The sequence below is a fragment of the Lepus europaeus genome, chromosome 13 (genome assembly GCF_033115175.1).
Source record: "Lepus europaeus isolate LE1 chromosome 13, mLepTim1.pri, whole genome shotgun sequence".
NCBI lineage: Eukaryota > Metazoa > Chordata > Mammalia > Lagomorpha > Leporidae > Lepus > Lepus europaeus.
The window spans coordinates 97,367,547-97,383,304 of NC_084839.1; the positions used below are offsets into that span (position 1 = coordinate 97,367,547).

Consider the following 15,758-nt stretch of genomic DNA (forward strand, 5'->3'; position numbering starts at 1 on the left):
GTCATGATATTTAAAAAGTTCATTACTTGTGCATCTAGTTGTCTGTTCATTCTAGTATTAGATTGAAGTACAGAGGGCAATTAAAGGTCAGTACTGTTAACTCAAGCTGCCGCGTAATTTCCAGAGCTCCCAAAGAAATACTTCCCAAGTTTGATACACTGAAGTGCAGTTAGAAGTGGCTTGTGTCACAAGTTAGGCAAACTGCTTTAAAAATGTTCTTACTGGCAAACTTCACATAGAACCACAAAGAACCCAGTCAGAGCACAAAATTGTGTATATTGTGATCATGAGTATTGACTGTCTTCCACCCTGTGTGCCTCTCGGTGAAAGACAGTTGCCTGTGTGGTGACGTGGAAATGGGGTGTTGTGCAGAGAATGCCATGCAGGCAATGGGAGGGATGCCATGAGTGGTTTGTGTGAATATGAATGATTGAGTAGCAGCACTAAATCAACTTAAAGCTGCCGGAAGTAACCCAGCCCCAACAGTTCAGGTGAAGTACCTGAACCTTGAAGGGAACCATGAACTGCATACGTGCACATTTAACACTTAGAGTCGGCTTCTTTGCAAACCTATGTAATATGAATTGATTAAAAGTGAGTTCTAACTTTTCTGCTGAGACAGTTGATGCAATAGTCATGCTTTAAGGGTAAATTGTAAGTAAATGCAAGTGCTTTTTAGACTTTTTACACTTTGGTGGTGTCCTAAGTTAGGCATTAAAGTTATAGACTTAAAGCTTTAAAAAAGTTGACAACACATAAATTAACCTTTCCAGTATTAGTATTCCAAAGCTGCTAAAAGTGGCTAGAAGCATTTGTAAGGAAGTCTTCTGTGTCACATTTCAGGAGAGGACTTTGATTTCCCTGTTACTTAATTGCTGAAGTGGAACACTAAACACATGATAGATATTCTTAAGGCTAGATTTTATATGGTCTCATTAAGGCCTGCTTAGAGGTAGAATAAAATGTTTCCTTATTTGTACATTTTAAGTAATGCTTTGTTCGAATATTGGCTTAAATTTAGATCACTAGTTTGCTAAAATACTGGCCCTAAGAAATTTGAGGAACTTTGGAAATAACTGAAAATGTAGGAGTTGTTAGTCCAGACATGCAGTTGGCAATCATAATTTAGAAAAGGATTACTCTGCTGTAATTGTATGAAAGTGAGAAATTGGGTAGCTGTGCAGTTGTTCCCATTTAGTATGTTTTTAGGTTATACACTATGCCAGTAAATACTGAGCACCTACTTGTTGCTAGGAGCTGTTAAGGGAACTAAGCAAACGTGTTTCTTTTTTTCAGTTTGAATTTATTTGAAACCAGGAGCTCAAAACAAAACTTACCCTAGGTCTCCCACCTGGAGTAAGCAGCAGCTACCCAAGTACTTGCTCTGCTAGTGTGCAATGCAAACGCGCTCTCTAAAGCTTTCGGGTGAGCGCTGAGGCGGGACGGGGCGCCGCACCTGCAGGGCCCCTCGGTGAAGGCCAGAGCCCGGGAGCCCCGCCCCCAGCGCCCCGCCGCCATGCGGCTGGGGGCGGGGCCTTGCGTCACGGCGCGCGCCGGCGCGAGGCCCCGGCGCGCCGCGCGGCCGCTGGACGCCGTTCCCGAGGAGACCGTGGGCGCCGCGGCGCGCCATGGAGCCGCGGCTGGTCAAGCCGCCGGGGCAGGACCTGGTGGTGGAGCGTCTCAAGAGCCGCTACGGGCTCGGAGGCAGCTGTCCCGGCGAGGTGAGACGGTCGCCGCGGGCTCGGGCGCCCACGGGGGAGCTTCCCGCCGGGAGAGTGCCGTCTCCCCGACCTCGCGTCGTGCGTCGTGTGAGATCGGTGAAGGGTGTGCGCCAGCACCCTCTCCCCGGTCAAGGAGCCTCGTGCTGCGAGAAGCCTGGAGCAGCCGCGGGAACGCAGGGCGAGCGCGGAGCCCCCTTCCCCCGGGGACGGCAGGCGGGTGGCCGGCGGCCAGTCGCTCCTGAGGAGAGCGGCCGTGGCTTCCGTGACCGCGGGCACTCGGCCGAAGTGCCGGCCGCCGTTCCCCTTCCAGCCCAGGGGTGCGCGTTGCGTGTAGGTGTCCCTGTTTGGGGTAATCTGACTGGTGTTGGGTGTCTCCTGAGGAGATTCTGGTTGCGCCTTGGCAGGAGTGCGCGGGAGTGAAGAGGTGCATGACGTCATGTTGTCTGTCCGTGACGTGACCTCCGGTCACCTGCGTCTAGTGGCTGGCGTCCCCCAGATTTCTCCGTCCTCAGCTTCGTCATGATGCCTGCTTTGTGGGACATACTTTGAGATACTAAATAGATTCTTTAGTATACAAATCACATATGTTGTTCTTTTTTTTAGTATGATTTTTCAAATTTTGATCAGGCGAGATGTCAGAGAAGATCTCTAACCTCCCCAGGTAAGCCAATAGACTAATTTGTGTATTTGAAGGTTTTAACCAATTTATTTTGAGAATTTGAGAGAGGTGGTTTTTTTAATATTTAGATTCACGGCTAATGCTAGCTATCTTGTGATACTAAACTTTCTTCAGTCTGTTAAGGAACTAATAATAATATGTTTTTTGGGGAAATAGTAATGTTTTAGCGGGAATTGTGTAAGATGTCTTTACAGGTCAAATTGAATGAATTATATTGGTATTTTCAGTTATAGTATTCCTGCCTTTGAATTTACTAAAAGTTAAACCATATTAGTTAAAGAAAATTAGCTGCTTCTTTTAGGCATAAACTTTTCAGACAGTAATTATTACTCTAGAGGAAGAATTTAGCAAACAAATGTACTTGAAAAAAGATTGTTATACTGTGGAACTGAGTGGGTTCTATGCTATGTGGAATTCTGTAACTTGAGCTATATCACCTGCTGTTTCCCAGGGTGTGCATTAGCAGGAAGCTGGAATAGGAGGCAGAGCTAGGACTTGAACTTAGGCATCTGGGCACCCAAGTGGCATCTTAACTGCTGCACCAAACCCCTGCCCCAGGCGAGGTGCATGTTTAATTGAGTGAATTTGTGACCAGAGGAAATGCTTTGACTTGCAGACATCTCAAAATTTTCTAAATTTTCTAAGGATTTATTTAATTAATTCTGTAATTAGCTATGTTATATTCATTAACCATTGTAGCAGAAATAGTATAATAGTTCATTAAGTTGTTGATTAAGGAATTTCATTTTTTTCCAAACTTATTTCATGTATGAATCTTTGTGAAATGTAAATTGTTTATTGATATTTTGCTTGTACTTAAATCTTTTTTTTTAAGGATTATTTATTTGAAAGGCAGAGTTACAGAAACTTTTTGAAGTATAATTGTATAAGTTAACAGTTAATTTAGCAAATGTTCAAGGTCCAAAGTAGTAACACGATTAATTCTTTTTTTTTTAAGGTTTTTTGTTTGTTTGTTTGTTTTGATACACAGAGTGAGAGGGAGAGACAGAGAAAGAGATCTTCCATCTGTTGGTTGACTCCTCAAATGGCCTCAACTGCTGGGACTGAGCTAGGCTGAAGCCAGGGGCCTGGAACTCCATCCTGGCCTCCCCCAGGGGTAGCAGGGGTTCAGATATTTGGGCCCTCTTCTTTTGCTTCCCCAGGGAGCTGGATCAGAGTGGGTGCAGCTGGACCTCAAACCAGCACTTTTATGTGGTATGCTGGAATGGCAGGCAGTGGCTTCACGTGTGCCGCAACACCAGCTCCTGGGTTCTGAATTTCTAAGTAACGCATCTCCTAGCTGTGTTACCTAGAAAAAGTCACATAAATTCTTTGGTCCTTAGGTTCTTAACCTGTAGAATAGGGTTTAAGGTACTTATTCTGCTTGTTTCACATGGTTGTTGCTAGGATCAAATAATGTAATGGATGGAAAAGAATTTTTTTTAATCAGAAAAGTGTTTATAAATATAAGATTTAATGGCTGTTTTCTATAAGTTTACATTTGAGAGACATGCAGACAAGTAATTATTTGCTAATTTTGCTATCTTTAGGAACTTGAAGTGAGATAATTAGTGTCTGATCCCAGTATGTAAACTTTTTTGCTTTTTTTGTTGGTAGATGATTTGGACGTCTTCTCATCTGGAGATAAAATTGGTTCATCATTAAGATCTTCTGGTGATAGAAAGCATTTTTACAGTTCCTTCAAGCACTTGAATGTGAATTGGTAAAGTACTGTGAAACTTTACTGTTGTGTCCCCTCAGTATCCCACAAAACTGGGGACGAAGTTTACATGTTTGCTTTGCTCTGAGTGTAAGCAGTCTGGAACTCTCCAAAGAGTTGAAAAGACTCAGTTAATTTTTATTTGAGAATCTCTGTGAAGAAGGCAAAGACTTAGCAGTATGTTTAGTGACATAATAGAAGTTAAATTGTTCGTATAAGGTAAAAGATGAAGAAGTATTATGATTAATCATCCAGGGCTAAAATGAAGACTTTGCTCCCTTTTTTAAAAAAAGTAGAAACAACAAAAAAAAACTGTAATACGTTTGTTAGGCAGTGATACTTAGCTTGGTATCTGTTGTGTGCCTGGTGATGTAGTGAGCGTTGTATTTTAGATAGCTGAACAAGATTATAGGAGGTGATAATTACAAAATCGGGGTGGTACAGTGCTGAGCCAAAAAGGGTTGCAGTTCTGAAGAGGAGATCATATTTATTATAGGTAAAAGTGGAAGTGAAAAGGTAGAAGTTAAGGTGAAATCAGTTTGAAAATTTTTATTTATTTGAAAGGCAGATGTGGCCGGCGCCGCGGCTCACTAGGCTAATCCTCCACCTGCGGCGCTGGCACACCAGGTTCTAGTCCCAGTCGGGGGGCCGGATTCTGTCCCAGTTGCCCCTCTTCCATTCCAGCTCTCTGCTATGGCCCCGGAGTGTAGTGAAGGATGGCCCAAGTGCTTGGGCACTGCACCCGCAAGGGAGACCAGGAGAAACACCTGGCTCCTGGCTTCGGATCAGTGCAGTGCGCCGGCCGCAGCAGCCACTGGGGGGTGAACCAACGGAAAAAGGAAGACCTTTCTCTCTGTCTCTCTCTCTCACTGTCCACTCTGTCAAAAAGTTTAAAAAAAAAACAGAGACAGAGACAGAGATCTTGTTCCTGCTGGTTTACTCCCGTAATTGCCAGCAACAACCAGGGCTGTGCCAGGAGTGTGGAACTCATTCAGGATCTCCCACGTGGCTTGAGTGCTTGAGCTATATCACCTGCTGTTTCCCAGGGTGTGCATTAGCAGGAAGCTGGAATAGGAGGCAGAGCTAGGACTTGAACTTAGGCATCTGGGCACCCAAGTGGCATCTTAACTGCTGCACCAAACCCCTGCCCCAGGCGAGGTGCATGTTTAATTGAGTGAATTTGTGACCAGAGGAAATGCTTTGACTTGCAGACATCTCAAAATTTTCTAAGGATTTATGCATTTACAAAATCAAATATTGATAGTTGTAGAGGAATAAGACAATTGTAGCTACCTCTCTGCATGTGTTAATATAACTGATATATCGGAGCTTGAATTTTTTAATCAGTTGTCTCTTTGTCTACTTAAATGAGTTAATCTTTGTAAAGCACTTTGAACAGTGCTGAACATAAACTAAAGCACTCAATTGTTAACTGTTACAATTACTATAAGAACTATTTCATTTGATACAAAACAATATAATCTAGCCTCAAGATTTGGGCTTGAGTTGGCTGGCGCCGTGGCTTAACAGGCTAATCCTCCGCCTTGCGGCGCCGGCACACCAGGTTCTAGTCCCAGTCGGGGCACCAGATTCTATCCCGGTTGCCCCTCTTCCAGGCCAGCTCTCTGCTATGGCCCGGGAGTGCAGTGGAGGATGGCCCAGGTCCTCGGGCCCTGCACCCGCATGGGAGACCAGGAGAAGCACCTGGCTCCTGGCTTCAGATCAGCACGATGCGCCCGGCCGCAGCGGCCATTGGAGGGTGAACCAACGGCAAAAAGGAAGACCTTTCTCTCTGTCTCTCTCACTGTCCACTCTGCCTGTCAAAAAAAAAAAAAGATTTGGACTTGAGCTAGATTTAATGTAGGGTAAGGAAAGTAAAAATTGCTGCTTTAAGGTAGTAGTTACAGATTCATGGATATTGTTTCTTATATTTTGCTGATAGTTCTGTCATTTGCTTTTTAAATGATCTGTCTATAATTCCATATGTGAAGATTTTTATAACATTGGACAATTTTTCACAGTCCCTGGTATGGTGTCCAGCACAGTGGCCACAGGAAACGTGTAACCACTGAGTATTTGGAATGTGGTTGGTGTGAATTGCTGTGTGCTGTGTGAACTAACACACTGGACTTCAGGGTTAGCATGGGATGGGTGTTTATCCCTGTGTATCCTACCTCCAAGTGCCTGCGTTTGATTTCCAGCTCTGGCTCTTGATTCCAGCTCCCTGCTAGTGTGGACCTTGGGAGGCAGGGGTGATGGCTCAAGTGTTTGAGTTCCTGCCGCCTACGTGAGAGACCTGGATTGCCTGTCTTCAACTGTCTCTCTCAAAATAAATTAATTTAATTAACCAGCAGTTAATTAATCTTACACCAGATTAAACTGCTACTTTGGGACACCTGTGTCCTATATCAGAGTTCCTGGGATCCAGCGTCCTGTTGATGTGCCTGGAAGGTACTTGGATTCTTGCCATCCACATGGCCGACCAGGCTGGAGTTCCTGGTTCCTCCTTTTGGCCTGGCCCAGCCCCTTTGGGGAGTGCAGGCATTTGGGGAGTGGACCAGTAAATGGAAAATCTTTACCTTTGTCTCTGTCTCCCTTTCTCTCTGTTACTCTGCCTTTCAAATTAATGAATTTTTAAAAGGACTCAGTATGGAAAAAAGAATGTAAAATATGTTCATAATTTATAGTGATTTAATACTATAGTGATTTAATACTGGGTTAAGTATATTGTTAACATTTTAACTCTGTATTTTTATGTGCTACTGGAAAATTTTAAATTATTGTAGTATATTCCTTTTGAACAGCACTGCTCTAGAAATTACAACTCTGAAGTAATCTTTTTGGAGAAAACACCTTGGATTCTAGTTCTTCACTTTTATTGCTTTTAAATAAAATCTGATTGAAAGGCAGAGACAGAGAGCTGCCGTCCTCTGGTTCACTCTCCAAATGCCCACGATGTCCAGAACAGAAACTAGAAGCTTGGCATGCAGTCCAGGTCTCCCACAAGCGTGACCGGAGCACAGTTATGAAAGCCATCTCCCCTTGCCCCAGGGTCTGCATTGTCAGGAGCTGCAGCCAGAATCAAACCTAGGTCCTCCTCCTGTATGATACATGGGCGCCTTCCCTGTAGGCCAATTCCCCTGCTCCCCTCTGTACTAGTTCATATCATTGTCAGTTATTGAACTTTCCAGGGTCCAGCAAGTTTCCTCATGTAGAACATTTCTTTGGGGTAGAATAATAGATAACAATACCTATCATATCTATGTCACTGATTTGTTGAGGATGAAAAGAAAGTTTGGCAGCCATAGAGCATTCTACAGGTATACGTAATTTTAAATTAGGCCCATTTAAGCTGTAGAAAGTTTGGAAGATGCTTGTTGTGAGTTATACGGATACATGATTACCGTTTTTTATACTTCTACCTTTTACGTGCATTTTTTTTTTCACCCTGAAATCTTTTAAAATTTTTTTTCCTCAATTGTTATGCTGTTAATTGAAAAGCAGTTTTATGTTTTTCAAATACTGTAGTCACCTTACAGATTTCTGTGATAGGATTTTTTTTAAAGCCTAGATGATGAACTGGATTCTTTCCATGATTTGAACAAGCGGGAAATGGAAGAGGAGTTCACTGAGAATGACCATAAAGTTAGTACCTCCAAGTCAACCAAGCAGTCGTTTAGAGAAATCGAGAAAGGTAAAAGAAATACTCATTTTAGAACCATCATTTAAGTAGTAAATTTGTCAAATAGAGCACCTAAGGCTAACTTCCTAGTGAGAACCCTGAGAAGTCCTCAAGAGCCCTTTATGTTTGTAAATCACTGTGCTCACTGCCAGACTGAAGGAGAAGAGAAAGGGAAACTTTATTATTTTTTTAAAGATTTATTTATTTATTTGAAAGCAGAGTTATGCAGAAAGAAGGAGAGGCAGAGAGAGAAAGAATCTTCTATCCACTGGTTCACTCTCCAGTTGACCTCAATGGCTGGAGCTGTGCTGATCCAAAGCTAGGAGCTAGGAGCCAGGAGCTTCTTCCGGGTCTCCCACTCAGGTGCAGGGGCCGAGACTCGAACCGTCACCCATATGGGATGCCAGCACTGCAGGTGGCGGCTTTACCTACTATGCCACAGTGCAGGCCCCGGTGAAGCTGTTATTTTTGAATAGTAACCTTAGATTCTTGAAAACTTACCAAAATAAATTAATAATTAGCCAGATTTTTTTTGTCTTCAGTTTTTTTTTTTTTTTTTTTCATGTTAGTATTTGTCAGAAGTAAATAAATCATTTGAGGTAATACTTGACCAACCCTAATATTTTGAGAAAATATTCCATGTTAAGTATGGCTTCCTCAGCACTTAGCTACTAACAGTTCTCTGTGTTCCTGGCCACACGTCACAGTTTTGTCAGGATTTCAGGAAAGAGGCATCAGGAAACAGGGCATCTTTTGCCCTGTTTGGTGTAGGCTGACAGCACTGTTGCCCATTGGTGGCACTGGTGCAGCCTCTTCTCCTGGGTCTGTCCCTTTCCCGTGTCCCTCTCTTCATCCCTGTAGCCCCTTCTGTCTCAGTATTTGGGGACAGTGAAAATTAATTCAGCCTGGACTTGTCTTTCCCAGCAAAAACAAAGGATAAGCTGTAAGAAAAGAAAACTTGAGTGTATTTGAATGTTGATAAAAAGATAAGGAATTCTCAGGTCAGGGACTGGTGAAGTGGGAACCAAATGGAGGGTCTTTCACTTTTAGGGCACATGCTCAGATTATAGAAGTGAAACATTTTTAAAATTCATACATTTAATTTTTTCTCATCCAGGGTCTGTTAGTAATGGAGAATATAATTAGAAAACCCCCTGATTTTTTTTAAGATTTATTTTATTTATTTGAAAGGCAGAGTTACAGAGAGGAAGAGAGTTTTTATCCATTGGTTCACTCCCCAAATGACCACAAGGGTTGGGGCTGTTCCAGGACCCCAGGAACTTCTTCCAAGTCTCCCACGTGGCTACAGGGGCCCAACGACTTGGTTCATCTTCTGGTGCTCTCCCATACACATGAGCAGGGAGCTAGATGGGATGTGGAGCACCTGGGACTCAAACCAGCGCTGATACGTGATGCCGCCATCGTCGCAGGGTGTGGCTTTACTCGCTACTCTATCACACCAGTCCCAACCCCCTGCTTTTGAAGCTGGGGCTCCTAGGAGGTTGATGCAAATTAAAACCACTGAGAGAGAGCGTTTCCTATTTCACTTATTAGCAAAAAACAAACAGTAATGATTCATGGTAGCTATATGAAGCAAGAGGAACTTACCCAGCCATTGCTGTTAGAAGAGTAAATTAATGTAACTGTTTTTGGAATAAATATGGCACTACTGGTAAAGCTGACTGTGCCATATATCCTGTGATCCAACAGTTTTGCTACTTAAATACACATACATATATATTTAATTTTCACTTTTATTTGAGAGAGAGAGAAGAGAGCTCTTCCATCCCCTAATTCATGCTCCAAAAGCCCACAACAGCTGGGGTTGGGCCAGGCCAAAGCCAGAAGCCTAGAACTCAGTCTGGGTCCCCCATGTGGCACTAGTAACCCAAGCACCTGAGCCTTCATCCACTGCCTTCCAGGGTGTGAACTAGCAGGAAGTTGGAATCAGAAGTGGAGACGGGTCTCACACTGAAGCACTCCAACATGGGATGTGGGCATCCCAGGTGACCTCTTGACCACACAGCCAAATGCCTGCGCCTATTTCCTATTTTGTTACTATTTATATGTACTGGAGAAACTCTTGAATATGTGCACCAGGAGCCATGTACTGTGTAACAGCTGTATAGCCAGAGCAGCTTGAAGACTGGTCTGTAGGAGAATGTCATCGTAGGATAGAGCATTAAAGATATGTGAACCCATTATTCTGACCAGAACAGGAACTTTAAAAAATAACATAGAAACTTAAAAGACAATGATTAATGCCATTTCTGAGTTCGTGGTTAATTTGGTTTAGGGAGAGAGGGGAAGGTAATCGGGGGTTTCTGAGGTAACTTTCCATTCTCAGCCTTGGCAGTTAACACATGAGTGCTTTCGTGCAATTTAAAATGGATAGTTTGAAGTAATTTCAACCTTACAAGAAAGTTGCAGAAAGAATGGCAAGAATTCCTGCATATTCTTCACCTAAATTTTCTAAATTTGATATTTTTGCCATATTTGCTACAACAGTCTCTCTCGAAACCTTTTTTTTTTTTTTTTTTTTTAAAGATGTATTTATTTATTTAAAAGGCAGAGTTACAGACAGAGAAAGAAATCTTCATCTGCTGGTTTGCTCCCCTACTGGCCACAGCAGCCAAGGCTGGGCCAGGCTGGGCTGAAGCCAGAGTCTGGAACTTGACCTGGGTCTCCCTCCATGGGTGGCAGGGGCCCAAGGACTTGGGCCATCTTCTGCTGCTTTCCCAGGTACTTCAGCAGGAAGCTGGATCGGAAGTGAAGTACAGTGGAGTTCAACCAACACCCAACACCCACAAGGGATGCTAAGACTGTGGGTGTTGCCTTAACCTGCTGTACCACAGTACCGGCCCCAAAACTTTGAAGCAATACTGTAATTCACATATAAAGCAGCTCTTCCTGGAGGTTATTCTGGGAATGTTTACAATTGTCAGTAAAGTTTACAATTCAAATTTTATTTTCTTTGCAGTTGCACCGCCAACTAATTTGGCCTCAGTAAGGCCTCGGACTGAATGTGGTAGTGATACAAGTGACTCTCCACTGAGACATGCCCACTACCCAAAATCTAAAGCATCAAGCAAGCAGAGTTTACGTCCACATCAGATCAATCAGATATATGATGAATTATTTCAGATACATCTTAAGCTGCAGGTGAGAACTGAATACTGCATTGAGAATTGAGTTATGTTCTAAAGACTGATCATTTATAAAATTTGAATATCAGATATTTTGTCATAATTATTTTGTAACAAGTGAGTCAAGGCAATGTCAGAAGGGAACAAACAATATATAGGAACTGTTGAAGGGACAAATGTAGTGGCTGAGAGAAAAATATAAACAGTGAAAAATATAAATGCACAATGTCTATTTGAAATTCTCACTAGGAACACATATACATATGAAATAAATATCTTTTTAAAAATTATCTCATTTTGTAAAAAAAAAAATCACGTTATAGTTACCATAGTATTTATAAAAAAAAAAATTTCATCCTAAAATCACCAGGGAAAAGTTTAGGGAGAGACTTAGCCTTGTCCTTGGCTGAGAGAACTGAAGAGGAGAGCAGTCAGGAGGGCATTCCGGGTACGAGGAACTTGGAAGTGAGAAGTGATAGGAAAGGAATGATTGTTGGATTGTGACTTGAACAGCCTGCTGGGAAACTGTTTTACAGGGGTATGCTGTTTTGTTCTAATTTTCTTCAAGAGTAGAGAAGCAGATAGAGCTCCTATCCATTGGTTTACTCCAGCAACTACTGGGGCTGGGGCTGAGCCTAGAGCCAGGAACTCAATCCAGGTCTCCCATGTGGGTGGCAGGAATCCAATTATACTTGAATCATCGCTGCTTCCTCCAGGGTCTACACTGACAGGAGGCTGGAGTCAGAAACTTGAGCTGGGAATTAAACCAGGGACTCTGATGTGGGATGTGCGTGTGTTAACTACGAGGCTAAATGCCCATTCCGTATTTTATAAGTTTTTAATCAAAGGACAGAGTGAAAAACAGGAAGGTCTTTTGAGAACACCTAATAGTATAGAAAGAGAGTAAGTAGGATAACAAGGATAGATTCGTGATCTGCAGCATGCACAATAAAGATGTAAGTATTTAATAAATAAATAAAGTACAGTGGACTAGTCTGATTTTTTCCGTTGATCTGCAGTTTAACTTTAAAACCGACATTGTGACAACTCTAAAAATTTAATAACTGAAAATTGTAACACATTGTGTTAGAGTTGTTATTAAGCATATAAATTTCTGTTATGCTGTGTGATTTCATTCATTCAACAAATGAAAGGAGGGTCTTCAAAAAATTTTTGAAAAAATGTATTATGAAAAAACTATGCATGGAACTCAGAATATTTTTACATCACAACCAACTTTTAATTCCATTTCCATTTTTGAAGTCTCCTATTATTTGTCCGTTAATATGCATTTGTGTGCTCATTGCTGAGTATAGAAAAGTAAATAAAATATATGTATCCCTTTTTACATGTAGTGCCCATATAGTTAAAGTTTTATAAATTTAAGTGAAGGAATTCTACAGGTGTAACTCACATACCTGATTGGGAGCCATTGAGAAGTTAAGTAAGGTCTTTCTAAGACTGTAACATGTAAGTTAAACCCTGAAGAATGAATAGGGGTTGGCCCAGTGCAAGCTGTACATTCTAAACTGAGACATTCTGGTATGACAAGGTCTGAGACATGATAAATTAGCATAGTCTTTCAAGAAAAATACAAGGGGACTTCAAAGATTTCCTGAAAAAATGTAGTGAAAAGATATATTTATTCTGTTTTAAAAGTATTTGGTGATATACATAGTTTTCATACTATGCATTTTCCATGAACTTTTTGAAGATCCCTCCTATAGTAGGTAACGTTTTTTAAAGCAGGGAAGTTGCAAAATCTAATGTGATAAAATAAATGCTGGGGGATAATGTGAAATTTAGGAGACCAGATAGGATATTACTGTAGGAGCCCAAGGTGAGTTACAGTGGTAACTTAGTTGGGTGCGGCAGAGGAATAGAATGAATAGCTGAGGGATTTACTGTGGACGTAAAATTGGTTGGACTAACAGAATAAACCATATGATGCACAGGGAGAGCAAGGTGTAAGTTGGTTCCCATACTTCTGGCTTGTGCAAGTTGGAAGAAGAATAGATTTCAGGAGAAAGGTCAGGATTTTAGTCTGGCACAGGTTTGAAATCAGCTGGCAGTCAGAATGCAGTCTCGCGCACATTTGAGAGTCACCTGAATGCAGGCTAGTATTTAAGGCTATCACTAGTAGTTGAGCTCTAGAGAGGGTGGGATGTGAAGATGTGGTAGTAGTCTGTTCATGTCCTGGGTAGGATTGGGGCCTCAAGAATATGGAGACGTGGATGGATTCTACAAGTGTCTGAGAAGAGATTATAGGATTTGGAGATATTTTGGATTTGAGAAGTACGCAGTAGGGTTCAGTCAAGGACAAAATGTAGGATTGTTTTGGTGGTGGTAGGGTTGCAAAAATTGTGTTGCTTTTTGCTGAGATAGGGAACTAAACTGTTAATTTTTGGTGTATTAAATTTTTATTGATTTTTTTTTTAAGATGTATTTATTTGAAAGGCAGAGTTAGAGGGAGAGGCAGAGAGAAAGGTCTTCCATCTGCTGGTTCACTTCCCAAAGGGCCACAGTGGCCAGGGCTGGACCAGGCCAAAGCCAGGAGGGGCAGGGGCCCAAGCACTTGGGCCATCCTCTGCTGCCTCCCCAGGCACAGTAGCAGGGAGCTGGATCAGAAGTGGAGAAGCCAGAGCTAAAACTGGTGCCCATATGAGATGCCAGTGTTTTAGGTGGTGGCTTTACCCACTGTGCTACAGTGCCGTCCCCAAATTATTTTTAATATATTCAGCGTTGTGACCCATTTTAAAATATTTCATCACCCCAGAGTGAAACCCCTTATTCCTAGAAATTACTGCATATTTCTCTCCAAATTCCCCTAGTTCTTGGCAAACACTAATCTACTTTCTGACTCTATAAATTTGTTGATTCTGAATTTTTTCTTACAAATGGAATCATACAATTTGTGTTTTTGTTTTTTTTTAAGATTTGTTTATTTGAAAGGCAGTGTTAGAGAGAGAAAGAGAGATCTTCCATCTGCTGGTTCACCCCACAAATGGCTGCAATGGCCGGGGCTGGGCTGGCTGGGCTGGGCTGGGCTGAAGCCAGGAACCCAGAGCTGCTTCTGGGTCTCCTACATGGGTACAGGATCCCAAGCACTTGGGTCATCTTCCATTGCTTTCCTAGGTGCATTAGTAGGGAGCTGGATCAGAAGTGGAGCAGCCTGGCCTCAAACCAGCACCCACATGGGATGCTGACATCGCAGGCAGAGGCTTACCTTGCTATACCACAACACCAGCCCTAATATGTGGTCTTTTGTGACTGGCTTAGCATGATATTTTCAAGGCTTATGTTGTAGGATATAGTATGCTTTTTATTGTTGAATAATGTTTAATTATATAAATACACCATGTTTTGTTTCCCTGTTCCTTAATTGTTGGGTATTTGGGTTGTTGCCAGTTGTTGGCTGTTAGGGCTGGTTCTGCTGTACATTCATGTTTTTAAGTGTCAGGTGGATGCAAGCTTTCAGTTCTTTTGGGTGTATACCTGGTGGAGTACCTGAGTCATATGACAGCTCTCACTTTCTGAGGAGCTGCCAGGTTGTTTTCCAAAGTGACTGTACACAATGTATGATGCTTCCAGTTTTTCCACGTCCTTACCAATACTGTTTTCTGTTTTGATTCAAACCATCCTAGTAGGTGTGAAGTGTTATCTTATTGTGTTTGGTTTGCATTTTCCTGATGTCCAGCTGAATTCAGTTTTGGACATGTTTATTTTGTGCTAACCTGAAAACATATGAGTAGAGATGTTAAATTGGCAGTCTGGAGTGTGAGAGAAAGGTCTCAGCAGGTGTAGGCTGGGAACAGTTAAAATGTGAATGGTAATTTTAGCTGGTGAATGGATGTAACCAAGCAGACAAAGTGGAGAATGAGAAGGGAAGTGGCCTAAGCCTAAAACCTGAGGAACATTAATAATTAAAGGACAGTAGAGAAAGTAGAGCCTGCAAAGGAAACTGAGAAGCCACGGCCAGAGAGGGTGGTGGGAAACCAGGAAGGTGTGGTATCATGGAAGCCAAGGGGAGAGAGTTTTTCAAGCTGGAGGAAAATGATAGTATAAAATGCTGCTGAGAGACCCAAAATAAGGACTGAAAATAATCTTGGGATTTCATTTCAGTAGGACCTGGGGACTGAAGCCAGATTAAAATGAAGTGAGAGTGATTGGGAGGTTATAGACATGGGATCAGCAAGTGTAGACAACAGTTTAAAGTTTGGTGGAGAATGCAGGGTCATGAATACATAGGGCCAAAAAGATTTCATTTCAGATAGCATGGGTGAGATTGATGCAGGGGTAATCAGTAGAACAGCCTGCACCATAAGCTTATGGTGGTGAGAGCCTGAGCGTACCTGTGTAAAAGGGGTAAGGAGAAATGTGCATGTGCTTCTTGTGGGCAGCAGATTGACGTTTCTTTCTGTTGCCTTCTGTTTGCCCTGTGACGCTAGAGACCAGGTATCCAGAGAGTGCTGCAGGGAGTGATGTGTTCAAAATTAGTAGAGTGGAGAGAATTTGATGTAGATGCTGTGGAGAATGGAGAAGGAGCTGACTGTGAATGTAGAGAGATTTCTGGACTGCTTTGAGAACCCAGTAGAAGATTCAGACCATGAACTCACAGTGGTACCACTTTTCACTGTGCGTGATGTGACTCTTCTCCAGGAGTATTTAGTGATGGAGCACCAGGGCAGAGAAGGTGGTCAGTGCGTTAACCCGGGCATGGGGGTCTTTCTGATAGACACCAAGGTAAGGGAGTAGAGGGTGTAGGTGTTTTAGGGGAACATGAAGTGAAAGCAGAGAGCATGGCTTTTAA

At 42.4% G+C, this 15,758-nt stretch overlaps 1 protein-coding gene across 14 annotated transcripts in view; it reads left to right on the forward strand.

Annotated features, from left to right (window-relative positions):
* Nucleotides 1-1,597: 1,597 nt before the first annotated feature.
* Nucleotides 1,598-15,758, forward strand: part of CCDC138 (coiled-coil domain containing 138) — an 85,811-nt gene continuing 71,650 nt past the window's right edge. For 12 of the 14 annotated variants that reach the window (XR_009867839.1, XM_062210061.1, XM_062210062.1 and 9 more), the window contains exons 1-5: nucleotides 1,598-1,721; nucleotides 2,325-2,382; nucleotides 4,018-4,123; nucleotides 7,687-7,814; nucleotides 10,783-10,964. Coding sequence is in view for 13 of the 14 variants with exons in the window: in XM_062210061.1 (XP_062066045.1) it covers nucleotides 1,629-1,721; nucleotides 2,325-2,382; nucleotides 4,018-4,123; nucleotides 7,687-7,814; nucleotides 10,783-10,964 (567 nt within the window). In the remaining variant the exon portion in view is untranslated. Of the gene's footprint in view, nucleotides 1,722-2,324; nucleotides 2,383-4,017; nucleotides 4,124-7,686; nucleotides 7,815-10,782; nucleotides 10,965-15,758 lie in introns of those variants that run through there. The other 2 variants (XM_062210067.1, XM_062210072.1) reach the window with 2 other exon arrangements.